Raw genomic sequence first — 21,253 nt, 5'->3', positions numbered from 1 at the left:
ATCCAAGGCCACTGCCAAGAGCCCAAAGCCTAGGCCCTATGACAGGCAGTTAGCGGCGCCATGCTCAACCCACAAAAGATGTTTCTGAAAGCCTCCAATGCTTTGCAGGCCTCATCCATACCCAACTCCCCAGTCCCCAGTGTCTATCATTAAACATGCTGAAGAAACCCAGCCAAGCAGCATCTCAAGATGCTGGTAGACCCCCAAGAAGTAGCTGACTCCTCCAAATCCAAACAGAGGGAGAGGCAAGGTGTGGGGTGACATAGGGATGTTATGTGCTGGCCTTACCTCCTTTCCAAAGCAGGTAGATGGGCACCACGTAGAGCATGACATGCTGAATGTAGTAAATCTCCAATTCAAAGGGAAGCTATGAAGACAAGATGGAGAGAGGCATTTCAGAGAAGGAAACACTTATTTCAGGAGATTCTGAACTTGAACGCCCTTGCTCTTCAGGATCCACATTTTAGCAGACCCAGGCATTTCACCAATTCACCTCTTTTTTCACAATTAAAAAGAAAAAAAGATGAATATACTCCTGACCTAGAACAGAATCTTCCAAGGTGTATTTTACTGAGATGATACTTGAAAAATACCTCACTAAAAAAAAAAAGTTTGGTTAAAAATTTACTAAAGGTTGCATATAACATATTCCCTTGGAGAGTCATCATGCATGGTATTGGTACATTAAGGATTTGAGTTGACTCTACAGATAAGAATCCTACTTAATATTTTTTTCTCCAAAGTTTCTTAAATGTATTTAGGAAGTGACTTAAAAAATATAACACTTAGGATTCTGCAGAATATACTTGGAGAAACACAACCTTATGCCATTTCCTACTCCTGGCAAGTAGATGGTAAACTATTTGACATGTAGGACTATTTGACATGTAGATCATATGAAGGAGGATTTATTATCCTCATTTTCCAAATTGAAAAAAAAAAGTGATTACTAAATCTGGTCAAGTCTAGATCCAAAAATAACAAGTTTCCACATAGGATACTTGGATGCCAGTCAGGGCTTGACCTATCATTTTTATTATTTTTTAGTTGTAGATGAACACAATACCTTCATTTTTTTTATTTTTCATATGGTGCTGAGGATAGAACCCAGTGCCTCACATGTGTTAGACAAGTGCTCTACCACTGAGCCACAACCCCAGCCCTATTTTTGACTGAAGACCAACCAGCAGGGCCAATTCTGACATAGTAAGCCAAAAGAACTTCCCTTCTCTCTTGACATATAACATACCCACTTATTCACCCTTTTCCCAATCCCCCTCAAAATGGAAGCTGTGGATTACCAAAGTCGAGTATAGTTTCAACCTGGCATGGGGATCCTGCTGTTGAGCTTGGCAACAGGCAGAAAATGGAAACAGCTGGGTGGCTAACTTAATTTGGGGGAGAAAAAGAACTTCAGCAGCTGGCAAGAGGCCTTACCTATAGGGCATACTAACATGTGCATGCATGTGCAAATGGATACACACTGATCTCAAGGGCAGCTCAGAGAGACAAGGATACCCAAGGGAAGGTGTCAGCTGCCTCCCTGTTCCCTACAGAGCAAGCACATAATCAAGAATTGTGCTAATGAGAGGAGGCAGTTATAGGCCCCCCAGGCACAGGAGCCCAAGTCTACTGTGTGCCAAGGGCTAAAACCAAAAGATAGCAAAGCTCCCAGAATGGGAGCTAGGACAACTGTAAACCCTCGGCACGAACAGCGGCTCTAGCTCTTGACAATCCATATCAAAGGAGAATCTCCAGAGACCTAGATAATGCTCAACTATTACTTTATGTTCACAGAGGTGAATATAAAAACCCAGAAATGGAGATAAGTTTCCAAGTGTCTCTGTGGAAGATGCTGGAATGGGTTATGGGATCTGAAATTGGGCATTACTAGCACATGGTAGGTCTGGAAGCCTAAAAGACCCATATTTGGCCTTCAATGTGGTCAGGATGACCCTACTATTTTATGTGAGTATTGCCATATACTTTTCTTTTTTCCATATTTTTATTGGTGCATTATGATTATACATTGTAGATTATTGTTACACATTCATACATGTACACTGCTTTATACTTTTCAAATGTGTTCACATTCATGAGCTACTCGGTCTCTCTGTGTTCGACACATAAGGAGCATAAGGTACAAAAAGGTTAATTGACTCTTTGCTGAGGTCACCCAGAAAATAGTCAAGGAGGAAAAAGTCTTAGGAAGGCTCAACTCTCTGGCTATAAACCAGAACCCTGACCTCTCCCTGAAATGGGCTTGAAGTCAGGTTGCTGTCCCACTGCAGCAGAAGAGAAACATACCTTCAAGAGCCTGTGGCCAATAGTCCCAGCACACTGTCAAGCAGTCCCCCTACTGACATCTCCAATTCCAGTGGCCAATTACTCATCTGAACTAAAAATGGTTGCCTCCCTGTCCTTCCCTTAAAGCCCCATAGAAAGCAAAGCGCCCACCTGCATGTCCAGGGACACAGTTAAGTGCTGTGCTTCTAATTCTAAGCAAGGACTTTGGAGTCTGTCAAATTTGTGTTCTAGACTTGGTTCTGGTACTTATCAGTCCTATGGCCCAGGACAAGTCATACAACCTTTCTGCCCTGGCTTTGGTATCAGTAAAATGGAAGTTATTATGCTGTCACAAAACTAGTGTACAATATTTAAAATGTTTAAGAATATAACAAACACTTATACATTTTATGTGTTAGGAACTCTTTGTAAACCATTAATTTAAACTAATCACTATAACAATTGCACTGTTCCCATTATCTCCATTTTAGAGATGTTAAACTGAGGCATGGAGAATTTATATAACATACTGAAGAGCATACAACTCATTTGGTGACACAGCCAGGATTCAAATTCAAGCAGTCTACTCTAGAATTCATAGTTTTAGCCAGTATAAGGTCCGTCCTCCCTTGAGACCTGTGGGGAATTGGTTCCAGGACCCCCACAGACACCAAGATCTGCAAATGTTCAAGTCCCTTGCATAAAATGGCATAGTATTAGCATATAACCTACATATATTCTCCTGTATGCTTTAAATCATCTGTAGTTTACTGATAACACCTAATACAATATATAGGTTATGTACGGGTTATGTAAATAACCATTATCCTGTATTGCTTAGGGACTAATGACAACAACAGTCTGTACCTGTTCTTTACAGATGCCATTTTTCAAATATCTTCAATCCATGGCTGGTTAAATATATGGATAAGGAATCTGTGGGTATGCGGATGATCCATGGCTATGAGAGGCCAATTGTACTCTGCTCCTCCTGCTTGCTCCCTCACAAAAGTCTGACACATAGGTGGGGTTAGATGGGGAAGAGCCACTGTTACTATAACCAGAGTGGTAACAGCAGTATAAGAGCATGTCTTTCCCTGTTCCTCCACATGGTAAGTGGGCCTAGCACCTCCCTATTCAAATGATTGAACAGCCTGCTCTACCTACTGTTGTCCCAGCCCCACATCATGCAATGGCCAAGCTTATCCTGGAACAGAGGCCTCACAGCTGCTAAGCCTCTTCTCACTGACCCACTGCACCTCTGTAGTCACCTTGGCCAGAGACCTCAATGAGGGTTGTCTAGAGAGTGTCCCCATGAGAGTTTCCTTCCTCTGATGGCTGCCTCACTCCTATTCTAAGAGTTCCCTACCTTAGGAGCAGGGAGCACAAAGTGTGTTTAACTCAGTACGAGTGGCACTGGCAACCACGGCCAGGGTCTGGAAAGAGAAAATAGTAAAAGAAGTAGTGTGGGGAAAGAGGAAGGGGAAAAAGGAAGGAGCTGAAAGAGAAGAGACAAAAGGGAGCTGGAGAACCAATCACTTGACATTTAATAGCTTATTAAGTACTTATATTATGTACCATGTACTGTGCTAACTACATTTATATATACTTTCCTGTGGAGTGGGGACAATGATCATCCACATTTTACAGATGAGGAAAGTAAGGCATAGAAAAGTCAAAGAATGCCCCTAAAAGAAGCATTAGACATGGAGGATGAGGGCAAATGGCACTGAGTAGTAGGTACTGAGTGTAGGCTGAGTTCCAGGAACTTTCTCAAAGAGTCTCCCCAAACCTTCTTTTCCCCGTTTTATGAACAATATAAGTGAAATGCTACACTTCCTTCAGAAGAATTTCATTGAATTCAGTTAATTCATTTCTAGACTAAAGATCTTGTACTTAAGAATTTTAAATATCCACAGCCTGATTCTTTTTCAGCTGGAGGAATCCCAAGGCTACATCTGACATGGATGCAATTCAAAGTCAAAAGAAATAAAAAATATTTTAAGCTATACAGACCATTAACTTCTTTTTCATATCCAAGTCAACATGCTTTAAGAACTGAAATTACAGAGTGATAAACTTAACCAGGCCTCTGGAGTCAGACTGCCTGAAACATCAGATACATGGACCCTGTCTGTGGCAAGATCCCCACCCTGCTTCTTCCCACCTCCCAACCTGGACTGGACAGTGACATGCACCAACATCCTCTTCCATGAAGACTACCAATCTCACTGTCCTACATCCTTTTTATTTCAGCCACCAAAAGTAGCCCAAGATTCCCAGGTTACCCTCCCCAACACCTGAACTCAAATCCCTGTATGGCTCTGTACATATCCTAGTCTGTTCCATCATCCACCCCCTCTTTCAGTACTTGAAATCCTTCTATTTTCTTGAGCTCCTAGCTCTCGCTAGCAAAATTTCCTATACCTCAAACTTTTCTGTGAATAGCCCATTTACCATTTTGCTTTACCAAAAACTTAGCCCCACTCTAAGACACTATTATCCCAATAGCCCTCTTGAGTAGTGGGTGGTTTTCCTCTAATACCTCCTTCTGCTACTTGACCAGGAGGGCACCCCTCTGCTTCTCACTGTAGCTTCTAATTTTTTTTTTGCCTTTGTAACCACTCCTCTGAAATGAAACTACAGTACCCACCACTCCTTCCTGTTGAAGTCACATATGGCCCCCTCCACAGTCCTCAAAGACTTTGTCTCTTGCCTCCCAGTCACTGCTTTCCCCAACAGTCCCTGGTCAAAATTCCTGTGTTTTCAATATTTAATAATGCCCTGGCTTCTCCTTGCATTTCCTTCCACTCAACCCAAGATCTCCTCTCCCCATGTTGCCTCACCCCTATTCCCTTAGTCACACCTGTCATTATTAATACTTGTGACTCCTCTGTAATGCACCTCACTCTCCACTGTCCAACTCACTCCTCCTCATACCCCAGCTGATACTTTTTCAACTTCACCAGGACCTCAAGTCTATTGATCCTGCCGCCTCTTGACTGCCTCCCCCATCAACCTCATGTCCCCATTTCTATATTCATCCAGCACCGAGTTTAAGGTCCAGCAGCACTTCATTCTGTACATTCACGAACTCTTCTGACATTCTCTCTCCCCTTTTCCTGCTTGCCTTGCCAAACTGCATTCCTGGTTAAAGCCAACTGTCTTCCTTTACATCTCTATATGTCTGCAAGCAAGCATGGCTGGAGAAAAATATGAATAAATGCATACTGTTAACTCTTTAAATTCACTACAGCAAACTTTGAGCAGACTCCTAATGTTGCCCTATAATCCAACTATGTTTTAAGGCTATTCATTCTCCTTTCTCCTAAGCAACTATTTCACACCTTCTCCCATTTGCTTCAAACCTTCCCCATCCTTGCCTATTTCACAGGGTGATGGGGGAGGGTTGTAGGACATAGGCTCCCACCTCCATGCCTCCCTCCTCCCTGCATCCATGCTCACAGCTGCCTGTTTCCCTGCCTCTATGTAGGAAGCCCTATGCTGCTGGCTAAAGAATGCTATCTTCCATCTAAAGAAACAAAAACTCTTGACCCTACTTTCTGCCACAGCTACTACCTCCAGTTCTCTGCTTCCCTTCATACTTTAGAGGAAATCTCCTCAAAAGACTTGTGTCTAACTCAGAACCCTTGGTAGCTCTCCTCTGAAATATTCTTCTACCCAAATTCTTCCAAATTTTCACTCCCATAATTTTACCCAAATTGTTCTGGTGAGGTTACCTACAATTCCATTTGGCTAATTCCAATGGGCAACACACACATGTGGTGTCTTTGCATGAACTATAAGCAGGTGCCTTTTTACTGCCAAGACTCATATCATGCCAGTGTGTCAGAGAGATCTGGGGCCCAATCACCCTTGTATGCAGTTGACAACCTGTATAACTGGATATGCCAGTCATGGTCAGTTTCCAAGCCTTGTTTTTCTCAATTAACCAAGCAGCATTTGATAGAGTTGATGATTCCTTCACCCTTAAAACACTTCCAGTACTAGGCTACTACACAGCACAGATCTTTTCCTTTATTCTTTCCCTATCTCAAAGGCTTTCATTCTCAAACTCCTTTGCTGGATCTTCTTTATGTCCCTCATCTCTAAATATTACAAAGCCACAGAAATAATTCTTTGGCTCTCTTCTCTTTTAGGTAATCTTATCCAAATTCTTAGTTCTAACTCACAAATAAATCTGTCCAGCATAGAGTCAGGCTGCTAAGATTGAAATTCTAGCTTCATTTACTTGCTATGTAAGTTTTGGCAAATCACTTAATCTTGCAGAGTATCAGTTGGCTCATCTGTAAAATGGGGATGATAATAGCATCTACCTCATCAGTTTCTGGTGAAATTAGGTGAGATAATGCATATAGAGTTCTTGGTCCAGTGCTGACATATTATAATCATTATCCTCTCCTTTCATATTAATTCTGCCAGTAACTAGTAAAGCTGGAATTTCAATCCCAGTCAGCAAGACTTAATACCAGGTCTCTCTGGGCCTAAAGTTGGAGTTTTATTTCATAATTCTGCCCTAGCAAGAGCCTCCAGTATGGCTCAGATTGGTGGCACACACCTGTGATTCCAGCAATTTGGAAGAGTAAGGCAAGAGGATCACAAGTTGGAGACCAACCTGGACAATTTAATAAGACTTTTTCTCAAAATAAAAGTAAAAAGGACTGGGGATGTATCTCAGTGGTAGAGCACCCCTGGATTCAATTCCCTGTACCAGGGAGAAAAAGAGCTTCTAAGCAAGAGATGGTGGCACTTGGGCCTGCCCCACAAGCCCTAAGTCACAAATCTGTATATTTGGCAGGTACTTAGGCTTCCAGTCCATTTTTTGACCCATCTCTAGGGCAGGATTTTTCAATGGAATCTTCTTTGCTTCTCAAAGAAACATCAATACTTCTCACTTAGGATGGTCCTATCCTCATTCTCATCAAATAACCAAGGAACACTTACTGAGGCACTAGTGGGTGGTAGGTAACATGGTTACTCTTGCAATGTGGTAATGATGAAGGCATCTTGTATGATAGCTTCGTAGCTCCCATAAGAGCTGCCCTGTAAGACTCCACAGTGCAATTGAGAAGACCAATAGATAAGAAATTAATATCAGTGCAGCAAAAGATTATGAGAACTCTTTAGATGAAGTGTTGGCTTGGATTCTAGTTTTGTTTCAAAGCAAAGGAAAGGCATGCATATAGTGTGCAGTTGCAGAGAGTTCCTGCTGGTAAATGGCTACAGGGGATATTACTAGAGGCAGGGAGACCAGTTAGAAACTAGTGATGGGAATGTTTAAATAAAGCCTATGGCAGAGGGAGTGAGAAAAGAGAGAATGGGTAGATTTGGGAGAAGTTCAGGAAGCTGAATCACCAGGAGTAGTGAACAGAATGGATAGAGAGTTATACAGAAAAAGAAAGGTAAAGACCAAAAGATGATTCTCATGATGATGGCTTAGGTGATTGTTAGGATGTTGGGGTTTCTTCCTAACTTAGGACCTACAGTCAAAGATACAGACTGGAGAAGGTGAGGTACAAGAAAAGACGCTGGGACCATGCTGAATTTGTGGTGCCTCTACGACAGCCTGGCAGAGATGCTCATAAATCAGTGGAAATGTGGGCCTGGATGGTAACAAAGCTAGCAAGGATAAGAGATGAAAGTGGGGCAAATGAAACACATATATAACTGTATGTTACAAAACAGACACATACTGATGTACATCAGAAAACACAAACATGTCAGTTTAAAAGGATGAGGTTTGGAAATGCTGATATTTTCTTCAAATATGCTAATGGAACACCTTATGCACTCCACTTTTCAGACCCTGGTCCTCTATAGTCTTTTGAGGAGCAAGTGGGTAGAGAGATAAAGAAGTCATAATTAAAAAGTAGTGACAATACAGAGAAATAATTGTTAAGAATTGGAGAAATATGCTGGGTATAGTGGTGCATGCCTATAATCCCAGTGGCTTGGGAGGCTGAGGCAGGAGGATCACAAGTTCAAAGTCAGCCTCAGCAACTTAGAGAGACTGTGTCTCAAAATAAAAAAAAATAAGAAAGAGCTGGGGATGTGGCTCAGTAGATAATTGCCCTGGGTTAAATCCCTAGTACCAAAAAGAGAAAGAACAGGAGAAATTTGAACATAATTTATAGACTGAGGGAAAGAGCAAGTAGATGAGGAGAGAGTGAAGAAGCAAGAGAAGCAGGATGTCATTAGAAGGCAAGAGGAATGGAAGCAGGCAAGAGGGGACAGAACCTGAAACACAAATGGAAGGGTTAGCCTTGGGCTCCCTGGAGATAAGGAGGGAAGGATAGGCTGAGGTGAGATCATCTGTATGAAGGAGGGGTTCATGGTATAACAGCTTCCCACAAGCCTCTCAACCCCCCCACTCCTCCTGCTCTTGAGGCCAATTGGCTGGGTCACCATTGGCGGAGCCAAAAGAGTCCCCCAATGAGCAGCTCCGTGGTCTGAAAGGGCGGGGGAAACAGCCCAATGAGCATCACCGCAGAGGAGCCAATCAGCTGGCAGCTGGAAGTTTGCTGGGGCCACGGTGAGCCAATCATCAGCTGGAAGTTTGGTTGGGCCCCTTTGGCTGTGGCTCTCAACAGTGGTTCATGGTATAAGTTGAGGGAGCTCTCATCATATTCCCCAGGAGACTTGCCATTACCAGAAGTGTCCATGGCTAATGATAAGTGAGGGTATACAGTCGCATAGAGAGGACTGGACTCAGCTTAGCCCCAGACTACAGTCAAGGAGTCAAAAAATACAATCCATTTCCCTTAGAGGAGAAAGAATACAACCCATGGTTTTAACTGTTCTTGTTGTTTATTCCAATAAAGTTTGGCTTTAGAACAGTTTATCTTCATTAACTAACCACATTCTTAAACTGTGGTCTCTTAGGGCCACAAACTCCCTAGGACTAAATCTTAGAGGATCCACAAAAGGAGTACCCACAACCTAAATGACCATCACTATAGGAGTACCCACAACCTAAATGACCATCACTATAGGACTAGTTAAATAAACCCCCATATATTCATAGAACAGAATACCATGTCGCCATTAAAAACAACACAGTACCAACAGGAAATATTCTGGCAAATACAGAATGTGGGGCATTCTTCAAAACAACTATACAAATAATTCACCAAAACTTCAATATCCTGGATGTGGTGGTGCATGTCTATGATCCCAGGGACTCAGGAGGCTAAGGTAAGAGGATTGCAAGTTCAAAGCTATCCTCAGCAACTTAGCAAGGCCCTAAGTAGCTCAGTGAGACCCTGTCTCTAAATAAAACACAAAACAGGGCTGGGGATGTGCCTCAGTGGTCAAGCACCTCTGGGTTCAATCCCCAGTTTTGTTTTGTTTTGTTTTTTAAAAAAAGCAAAAACCCTTCAATATGGTGAATGAAGAAGGAAAGGGGAACTAGTTCTAGAGTAAAACAATAAAACAAAACTAAACAGGACAGTCAAAGCAACACTTAAAACTTAACCAGATCATGATTTAGGGGGGGGGAAAAGGTACATAAAGAAGTTTTGGGGACAATTGAGGAAATCTGAATATAAATAAAATAGATGGTATAACATAATTCATTGATTTTTTTCCTAAAGGGTGAGAATAGTATGGTTTACACAAAAGAATGTCCTTATTTTTAGGAACTATAGGCTGAAGTAGGTAGAACTAAACTTTCAATGTATCTATAGCTTTCACTGCAATAATTTAGGAAACTTAACAGAGAACTGCTTAGTAAGAGAATGTAAAAAGACATTTAACAATTTTTAATCCATCTGGAGGTTATATAGTTGTGCATTCTAATATTTCCACTTTTTAGTATGTTTGAATATTTGTATAATAAAATGTTGGGAACATTTCAAATTTAAATGGCACAATCTATATGAACTAATTATGACAAAAGCTTAACATATACTACATGGCAATAAAAACAAGGTACGTAATTTTTGGAGAACAATTTGCCAGTACTTATCAACATTTGTGAATGCTCATTCACTTTAACTTAACAATTTCACTTCTAGGAATTTTCATTAGAACAAAATGTTCACTGCAGCATTATTTGTGAACAAAAAAATTATAAAGTGTCCTGACTGTTCATCAGTGGGAGAGTCATCAAAAAACACTCTAGCTGGGCATGGTGGCATACACCTGTAATCCCAGCGGCTAGGGAGGCTGAGGCAAGAGGATGTCAAGTTCAAAGCCAGCCTCAGCAACTTAGCGAGACCCTATCTCAAAATAAAAAATAAAAATGACTCAGTGCCCTTGGGTTCAATTCCCAGTACCAAAAAATAAGACACAGCGTAGAAGATGAACCACTTGACTCTATTTTTCAAAAGGAGATACTACCATTTCTGGGTAAAAGAGAACAACTCTATACTGCATAAAGCACAATTCTCTTTGTAAGAGAAAAAGGACTTCATTTGCATACTTTTAGGTGTATGTAGATGCATAGGAAAAGAACTGGGGTGTGATTTGCCAAAACTGGGGAGAGGAAGAGGATTGGCAAGGGGTTGAGAAAGGGAAGAGGAAACATTAATGTTGGAATTCATATCCTTTTACAGCTAGATTTTTGCAACAAATGAATGTGTGCATTTATTAATCATGTGCTAAAAATATTTTAAAAGATTGAAAAAAATCCAAAGAGGAATATATTACACTGCTAACAGCAATTACCTATCATCTGGGCAGTGGAAGAAGTAAATTTCATGTTAGATTCTTTTATCTCTATATTATAGAAATCTTTAAAACAAGGGGATACATTAAGCTATTAGTGAAAAATAGTGCTAATTTCTTCTTGTTTTTTAGAATCTCCTCTCTCAGAGTATCTGAACATATTAAGAAAGTAATATGTAAAAAGGGTCCATAGACCCCCAAATCCCATAATCTCACTGTATCTGCCCTGATGATACATATGTACCCCTCCAGTCAGGATAAACACCCACAGCCCTCCCTATAAGGCATATAGTATTCTACCTTATTCCATCCCATGATGTGGTGGGGCCACTGGTCTTTCCATTTGCAGAAAACCCTATCAGGGCTACTCTGGTCTTCTTCCTTGTGCACAGTGTCCTTGGGAGAGTGAGGAGCAGAGTTGTGACTGTCTGTTGTCTGGCCCCTAGCATCAAACAAAATATTTTGAGCCCATGAAAAATGCCATTTGCTCTTGTGGCACAGCTATTTGGGCAAGCACACTTCCTGATGTAAAAGGTGTAGCTGCCCAGTCCTGCCTGCCTGGTTCAGACAAGCCCACAGAACTGTATGGAATGGCAATTTCAGGTCTATCAGTCAAGATGTTCTATAAGGCTGTTTCTTTTCTCTTCCCTTCTCTTCCTTTAAGATGCTAGGGATTGAACCCAAGGCCTCATACACACTAGGCAAGCACTGTATCTCTAAGCTATATCTATAGCCCTTAGTTCTTTTTTTTTTTTTAACCAGGATGAAAATGAAACCTCCTAGCTCTTCTCCCACCTTTAACTGACTTAGTAGTTGCTGCCTGTCCTGGGGAAACCACCAAGTACTATTCTTAGATATTGTTGCTAGTATCAAACAGTCATTTCTGGAGAGGCAGGGAAAGAAGCACTAGTGTTTTAATAATAATGCTTAATAATAATAGGAATGACAGTTAATATTTGATTGTTCCTAGGGAATATATCACACCTAACTGCTACATTTTTTTCCTGAGTTTTAATGATAAAGGAGGGTGATTAACATAATGATGGTAATAATGACTGATACTTAGAGACTCTAATGGGATGAATTGTCTATCCCCAAATTCAGTCTTGGTACTAATGCCCAATACTTCAGAATGTGACTGCATTTGGAGACAGGGCCTTGAAAGAGGTAAAGGTAAAAATGAAGTTATACTGGTAGGCCCTAATTCAATGTGACCAGTGACCTTAAATGAAAAATAGTTTAGGATACAGAGAGATACCTGAAAAGCCATATGAAGACACTAGAAGAAGGCTATTGACGAGAGAGAGAGACTCTGAGAAGAAACCCACCCTGATAACATCTTGATCTTAGACTTCTTCTTCCAAAACTGAGAATAAATTTGTCTACATTAAGCCACCCAGACTATAGTAAGGTGTTTGTTACGGTAGTGCTAGCAAACTAATATACTGACCTACTGTGATTTACAACCAGTAGCTTTTTTTTTTTTTTTTTGTATCTAGGGATTGAATTCGGGGGTGTTTTACCACTGAGCTACATCCTCAACCCTTTTATTTATTTTATTTTTGTGGTGCTGGGGATTCAGCCCAGGGCCTTGTGAATGCGAGACAAGCACTCTACCAACTGAGCTATATCCCCAGCCTCCAACCCTTTTATTTTCTATTTTGAGACCAGGTCTTGCTAAGTTGATAAGGCTGGCCTCAAACTTGTGATCCTTCTGCCAACCAAATCTCTAGATTATAGGTGTAGGCCACTGAGATTGGCAGGTAGTTCCTTTTTGTTACTCTCAATTTTTTTTACAGTTTTTTATTAGATTTTTTTTTGGAGGGGTGGGTACCAGGGATTGAACTCAGGGGCACTCAACCACTGAGCCACATCCCCAGCCCCTTTTTGCATTTCATTTAGAGACAGGGATCCCTGAGTTGCTTAGTGCCTTATTTTGCTGAGGCTGGCTTTGAACTCATGATCTTCCTGCCTCAGCCTCCGAAGCCACTGAGATTACAGGCATGATCCATTGGGATTACAGGTATGTGTCACTGCACCCAGCTGTTACTCTCAATTTTAAGATAAGGGACTCAAGACACAGAGAAGTTTTTTGTTTGTCTGTTTTGTTATACCAAAATAGTAGAAATAGCCAAATGCCCAAAGAAAAATAGAGAAAAACATCATGGCCTATTTACAAGATAGAATGTTACAGGACAGTGAAAATGTAAGTAGAATTCTATGCATTCAATACTAGGAATGAATCATACTAATCTAATGTTGCATAGAATAAGAAATTCCCAGAAGATGACATACAAATAGGACCCTTTTTTATAAGGATCAACAAACAATTAAAACTAAATAATATCTTATTTAGGACTCTATGTATCCATATCTATATATCTGTGCATATGAAATAAAACTCTATTTTATGAAAAAGCAAAGGAGTAATAGCCAAAATTCAGAGTAGCAGTTCTCTTGGGGTGGGTAGGGAAGGATTGGGAAGCAGCAAATAGGCAGATATGTTATGATCTAAGGGACTAGTTCTTAGGTTGGGTTCAGTCGTTTGTTATTCATAAGTAAATAAATACATAAATTAAATGAAACTATGCACAGAAAAAAATGGTGGAATAAGTTACAAATCAAGGATTCTAAATTTGATTACCCTAATTATGCGTACCCACCTTTGCTCTTTTTAAATTGGATCTAATTCTTTTTTTTTGCGGGGTTGGGGGAGATAAACTCAGGATCTCAGTCAGGATTTGAACCCAAGGAATCTGACTTCAGAAACCCATGATCTTAAATTCTGTTGTTTGTTCCATAGTTTAGCCTACTCCCTTGCTGGAAAAGAATTAGGGTCTTTTATGAACATTGTGGGCCTTACCTTACCTAGCTACCATGATATAGGCACTACCTTCATATCAGAATGGGCAGAGGGGGCTCTGAATTCATTAAATCCAGACTTACCACTTCTTCAGACTGAGCCAAAGGTCAAATATGACGCAGGAGGAGGAGAGAATCTTTGAGTATACAAGAAGTACTTCAGGACTTAGAAGTCCATCCTTGAACTCATTGACATTTTACTCAAGGAGGGAAAGTCAATATTTGTATGGCTCTCTCCACAGAGCTCAGAGGAAAGGCTAATGAGAGAGAGAGATGGTTCAAAAAGCCTATAGAGGAACAAGGGCAGCTGCAAGTCAAAAGCAAATCAGCTTGTGTGTGGAGGCCGAACTGCTCCCATAGACTGACCTGAGCTGGGCTGGCCTTCCTGCTTAGGCAGTATGACAGAGGGCTCAAAGAGGGCCTTTCCCACCTCTGAAAGGGCCATAGCAATGTTCTCCCCTGGCCTGGGTTACAGATTTCACCCTGACATCTAAGCCATGTCAAGTACAGAAGTATGAGAGGAAAGGCACTAAACTCCCAATTCCTCTTCAGCCCACACAGTCTGTGGTAGCCTCCTTCCATATTTTAATGCCTTCAAAGGACTTGAGCATCAGATGGCTTGATATAAAGGCCAACCTCACACTAGCACTAGAGCAAAGGCAAGGATAAAAGCCTCTGAGAGTTGGCTCTCATCCAGGTCAAAACAGCTCAAGGGCACTGGACCTACCCCATAGCCAGCCAAGCAGGGAGTCTGGTTAATCTTCTACTCCCTGGGGACCATTGCTTAAAGGCAGCCAATGGGCCAGGCAATCATTCCTGAGGCCTGCCTCCAACACCCCCTCCCGAACCACCACTAGTCTCATGACCTCTGTTAGGAGGTAGAGCCAGGTTCATGAATCTCTAAATCAAGGAAGGCAAATGTCACGTCTTCCTGGAGGCCACCAGAAATGAATGGTACTTGACCTGTACACCCTGGTACTCTCTACTTTGATTTGTTTCTTCTCTTCTGTTGTTTAGCTCTCCCATTCTCTATCTCTTCCCATGCTTGAAGCCTGATCTCAGATTCTCCATCAGCACTAAAATATGGCAAGTTCAGCCCTGCAGTAGTTCTTGGCTAATGCAAAACAGAAAGAATTTGCATAATTTTATTTGTATTACATATTTTTAGGAGAATCTTCTTTGGACCAATTGGGAAGGGACCCAGCAATCTGTATTTTTTTAAAGTAATGGTGATTGAACCCAGGGGTGCTTAACACTGAGTCACATCCCCAGCCCTTTTATGTTTTATTTAGAGACAGGGTCTTGCTAAGTTGCTCAGGGCCTCACTAAGTTGCTGAGGCTGGCTTTGAACTTGTGATCCTCCTGCCTCAGCCTCCCAGGTCACTGAGATTACATGCATGTACCACTGCATCCAGCTAGAAATCTGTATTTTCATAAAGCTCCCTAAGGATATTTGGGTATATAAGTATTCAATTCATACTTGGAGAAGTACTATAGTAGGGCAGTTTCCAAATCTCTAAGTGACAGGTAAGGAAACTCAGGATATTCTCACAAAGAAACGGAAAACAGCTCCCCAGCAAAATATATTGAGGATATTAACATAACTCATGTTCAAAACAACAGAAAGATAACAATAACAGTTGTAACAATAATAATAACTGCTAATACATATCACTCCTCTGCCAATCATTGGCCTAGGTAGTTTCTATGTACTAATTCTTATAATAACTCCATAAGATAGGTTTTACAATCCTCCTTTTACTCCTGAGGAAATTGAGAGACAGACAGGTTAAGTTTCTGGCACAATGTTTCTTACAGAGACAGGATATAAAACAGGCAATCTGGCACAAGTCAATGATCCTAACCATTGACCTACATTACCTCAATGTACACAGAAGCCCTTTATGGTATAGAGGGAACACTGACTTTAAAACTTGATTTACAAATGAATCAAATACATGATTAGTTTGACCTCCTGCTACTGAGACATCCTTTTTCACCCCTACCACATGTGCACAAATATGGAATATTCTAATTATATTGCCATGGGAATGAATTAGCACTTGAATCTTCATGACCTCCAACAGATGCCAACCAATTCATTCAACAAGTATTCACTGAGCACCTACTATGTGTCACCTATTATCAACAAGGTCCAGGCAGTCCCTGCCTTCATACACCTTACAGTCTTAAATAAAACTCACTTGGAATACTGACTTCTAGGATTTTGAAGTGCTCAGAAATGAAAATATGGTTTAATTCAGAGTTCCAAGGACTCAAGTCCAGTACTATTAGTGTTTTCTTAGCCACATGACAGGTTAAATGGGTTTTCCAATCTCATAGAACTTCATACAATACTAGTCACATAGTAGGTATTTATCAACTTACTGAGAGCTATTTCAGGAGAGCAATGACAACCAATGGATAGAATTAGAATGTCCTCCTGGCTACCCCTGAGAGTAAGGACACAGCTATAAATGGGTTGGAAAACAAGAGCCAAGCATTCATTACTGATAAATCAAATGCTACTTGTTAAAGACATCACCCACTGAAAAAGTCCTGAATAAAATACTTTTTTAAATTGTTTTTTAAAATCTATGAACTATCAAGAGCTAGGGGGTATAGCCAAGTGATAGAGCACTTGCATAGCATTCAGGAAGCCCTGGCCTGTATCAATACAAACAACTCAAAGAAACAACAAATAATAACAAAGCCTATGAAATATCAATTATGTAAGAAATCTGCTGACTAGAGACTAAGTGAAATGGGAACCCAGAGAAATACGTTGGGTACTACATCATCCAGTATTCACCAAAAGATTTGCTAAGGCAGCTGAACTTAAGCTTCAATTTTTTATAGCCTAGTGGGGCATAGAAAATGGAAGACAAAACCCAAGATTTCCAAAGTGTCTAATAAAAGATGACCTCCACAAAAATGGGACCCCAAAGAGCTACACCTCAGTGCAAAGATGTACTAGAAATACAAATTGCTTCTGGAGGGTTAAGGAAAATCCATTCTTGGGCTGGGGTGGCACAGCACTTGCCTTGCATGTGTGAGGCACTGGGTTCAATCCTTAGCACCATATAAAAATAAACAAATAAAATAAAGGTATTCTGTCCATCTACAACTACAAAAATATTTTTAAAATCCATTCTTGAGGGACTGGGGTTGTGGCTCAGTGGTGGAGCACTTGCCTGGCATATGTGAGGCACTGGGCTCGATTCTCAGCACCACATAAAAACAAATAAATAAACAAAATAAAGATATTACATCCATCTACAACTAAAAATATTTTTAAAAATCTATTCTTCAATCTTTGCACTGAGTTAGGCTAGTGGAAAGAGACCACAGTATCTGCCCAAAACACAGAACCACAAGCCAGCCTTCATATGGATTTGCAATCTGAATCTGCACTATTTGGGTAATTCAACAGCCTTAGGTTGAGAATTTCACTTAGCATGACTCCAGACTGGCAGCCCTCAAATACTTAGCAAGAACAAAGACAGATAAATATGCTCTAGAAGAATTCAAGACTCAAATTATTAAAAAAAAAAGAAATAAGCAACTTATAGTAAAAACAATAATATTCACAACAAAACCTAAACAAGAAAAAAAGCCAAGAATCATAGAAACAGTGTTTTAAAGACCTCAAATAATGCAATTATTACTTAAAGACTGTTTAATGTTTGAAAATTAAATAAAATTGAAATAAAAATTCAATTAATAAGTTTAACCGCTAATTAAGCACAAGAGATAATAACTGGATTACAAAACTGATGAAATTATCGAAAATGCATTAAGGAAGACAAAGAAGTGAAAAATATGAAAGAAAGATTAAGAAATGGGAAGACAGTAAGATGGACTTACAGATTTCGGTCATTCCAGAAGAAAAAAACAGAACAGAGGCAGTAGTTGAAAGTACCACATGTGAGAATGTTCAGAAATGCTATCAATGGACAGACTCAAGAAGCTCAAAGAGGGGTTGGAGCTCAGTGGTACAGCACATGCTTAGCATGTCGGGTTAAATATCCAGCAAGGGAAAAAAAAAAGTCAAAGACTCTCAAACAGAAAAAAAATAAATCAATATTGAAATATATCAGTAAAATTGAAGAACACTATACACAAAGAGATCTTTAAAATGACCTGAAAATAAGAGACACTTTCAAAAGAGTGAAATTTAAGACTGACCACTAGCTTTCCAAAGCAGCAATGAAAGACAGAATACAGTAAAAATATATCTTCATTGTGCTTAGAGAAAAATAATTATGAGCCTAGATTTTATTTTTAAATTCAGTTAAAATATCATTCAAGAATGAAGCAGGAAGACAGACATTTTTAGATAAAAAACCACCAAAGGTTTGCCATTAGCAAACCATCACTAAAGAGATTCTTGAAGGATACACTTCTAGCAAGGGTAAAGTAACACCAGAAAGAAAGCCTGAAATGCAATGAAAATGTTAATTGTATCAGTTAGTTTTATTACAATGAAATGCCTTAGACAGACTGCTTTATAAAAAGAAGAGTTTTATTTTTGCTTTGCTTCTGGAGATGCAAGGTCTAACAGTCTCATTTGGCAATGGCCTTCTTGCTGGATGAGTCTCAAAGGAGCTCGGAGCATCATGTGGCAAGAGACAGGGAGTGTGTTTGTGTGTCTAAACTTTATCTCTTTTCTTATGAACCCATCAAGACTCAGTCATGGGGCTACAATCTAATGGATTTACCTAACCCTAATCACTTTTCAAAGGCCCCACCTCTAAACACCATAGTCAGATTAAATTTCCTAAGACTTTGCAATGAGGATTAGATTTCAACATGAAGCCTTGGGAAGACTCTCCCAACCACACCCAGTCACTTAATAGCAGTGAGCAAATAAAGTAATAAATATGTAGGTAAATATAAATGTACCTTTATTATAAAAATATTAGTATCTTTTGATATTTTAAAAAGAAAAGCTAAAATGATACTAAATGATACTGTAGACAACATGAGCACACAAATTGAGGGTGGTGAATTAAATATTATAGGATTTACACATAAGAATGTGGTCATGCTGGGTGCAGTGATGCACGCATGTAATCCCAGGGGCTTGGGAGACTGAGGCAGGAGAATCACGAGTTCAAAGCCAGCCTTGGCAAAAGCGAGGTGCTAAGCAACTCAGTGAGCCCTGTCTCCAAGTAAAATACAAAATAGGGCTGGGGATGTGGCTCAGTGGTTGAGTGCCCGCCCGAGTTCAATCACTGGTACCCACCCCCAAAAAAGAATAAGATCATACCTCTACCTCATACTATGTATATTCCTAGAGACTAAAAATGTATGTCAAAAGGGATTAAAAATACATCAATCCAAAAATTTATATATAAATGTTTATAAGTTGAATTATTCATAATAGCCTAAAAGTAGAAATAATCAAAATGTTCATTAACTGATGAATGAATAAAGAAATAATGTTATACCCATACAGGTGAATACTATTAATAAATAAAAAGGAATGACATTTTAATTGATGATACAACAGAGATGAACCTTGAAAATATGCTATGTGAAAGAAGCCAGATACAAAAGGACAAATATTATATGATTCCATTTGTATAAATTGCCCCAAACAGTCTCATCTACAGAAACAGAAATTTGATCAATTATTGCTTATAATTCTAGGGGACTATAAAATGAGAAGGAGATGATACTAAAGGGCACAGATTTCATTAGGTGCTGGTGAAAATGTTCTAAAATTTATTGTGGAAATGGCTGTATTCCTCTGCCAATCTACTAAAAGGCACTGAATTGTAAACCTTAAGTGAATTTTACACATATAATATAATTCATACAAAATTACACCTTAATAAAGCTATTATCATTATAAGGTCCTTTTATTATTTGGGAAAAAGTAAAGACTGATTTTAGTCTTGGGTACTTATGTAAACATTGGTAGGATAACCACTAAAAAAATAATTGAAACAGAGAGTACAGCTGGGCATGGTGGCACATACCTGTAATCTCAGTTACTTGGGAAGCAAAAAGCAAGAGCATAAAATGTTCGAGGCCAGACTGAGCAACTTAGGCCCTGTCACGATAGATAGATAGATAGGGCTGGGGATATAGCTCAGTGGTACAGTGCCCCTGGATTCAATCCCTAGTGCCAAAACAAGAAAAAAAAATCTATGAATGAGTATGTAACTTCTACATATTCAGAGTAAAATAGAATGAGAAGAAAATACTCACTGAATCAGAAAAATTAAAAGTACAAGAAAGAGAGAAGGACAAAATACTCCAACTTGGAGTTTGCAACCTGATGTGGCAATTCAAGTGACACACAGCAGTCACACATGTGCTGAGAAGTAGGCTCTTCTGTATAGGCTGGTATTTGAAAGGAGTAGGGTCTCAATCTCTCCTCAATCTTCTTCATTCAGAGTCCAGAGGAAAAAAAAAATCCTATGTAAGGCTAAGGACATCCAAGAAAATACCAACTTGCAAGAAGACATCCTCCTTTTGATCACCAAATGTATTTCTCAAACTAGTTGAGACATATAGTTCTTGGATTCTAAAGAAAAACAGGCAATTCTGTTGTGGAGAGGTCATCTGAAATATGGTGCTCATGCTAGTTTGAACTAAGAGTGAAATGGGAACATATCTTTAGTAGATCAGAAGTGACTTGTGCAGATAGAGGGCCCAGTGTATGAATGCCTGGGAAGCTTTCATAAGAGCCATGATTACAACTAATGTACCTCACCATAAAGAGGGTTCCTGGCCTTCTTTCTAGGGCAGCCTAGTGTTAGAAGATACATATTGGTGCTGTGGTTATTCCATCTCTTGGAGCTCATTGATGGAAATACTGTCCCTCTGCTGACTAGGGAAGGTGGAGCTCTTCCAATTCTGGCTGGAAACTGGAGGGCCTAGCGTTACCTCTGCCCTGGACTCCCTGTTCATTTTTTCCCCTCCTGCACTGGCACTGTGAGGAAGAGGAAGTAAAATTAAAACATATCTGGGAAAAAGAAAAGAAAAACTTACCAAATAAACAAGTATACCTGGAATGAATATTCTTGCCTAAAGTTCTACTCATTTAAAGGACAAAGACTCTGTTTTGGGTTCCATGCTTAAAGTAGAAAGTTTCATTTTCAACTGCACTAAGACACCTTGCGGGGATAATGTTCCAGATGGTATTTTCTCATGACAGCTCTGGCCATTGGATCTGCCAATGGTACTTCTTGGGCCCTGCTCCACAAGAAAAGCTGTCATCCCCTTGCTTATGCCTGGAAATGGAAGAGAGCCCATCCCTTTGGCCTAAGTCACAGTTAACCTTTGTCTAGCTTGAAGACTGTAAAACAGCAGTTATATACAGTGATTGTAGTACCAGGTACAAACAGTAGTGCCTAATTCTTTCAACACCATATAGATGACCTATAATTCGACCTTCTTTCTA

The 21,253-nt window shown here is 39.9% G+C and overlaps 1 protein-coding gene across 8 annotated transcripts in view; it reads right to left on the bottom strand.

Moving 5' to 3' along the window:
- Tmem164 (transmembrane protein 164) overlaps window positions 1–21,253 on the bottom strand; it is a 160,840-nt gene that overhangs the window by 35,136 nt on the left and 104,451 nt on the right. For all 8 annotated transcript variants that reach the window (XM_046420766.2, XM_046420767.2, XM_058571631.1 and 5 more), the window contains one exon: window positions 289–367. In XM_046420766.2, coding sequence (XP_046276722.1) covers window positions 289–367 — 79 coding nt within the window. The remainder of the gene's footprint in view (window positions 1–288; window positions 368–21,253) is intronic.

This window comes from Marmota monax, unplaced genomic scaffold (genome assembly GCF_021218885.2).
Source record: "Marmota monax isolate L192 unplaced genomic scaffold, Marmota_monax_Labrador192_F-V1.1 WCK01_AAM20220418_F8-fsc00050, whole genome shotgun sequence".
Taxonomy (NCBI): domain Eukaryota; kingdom Metazoa; phylum Chordata; class Mammalia; order Rodentia; family Sciuridae; genus Marmota; species Marmota monax.
This window is presented reverse-complemented; position numbering and strand designations above follow the sequence as displayed.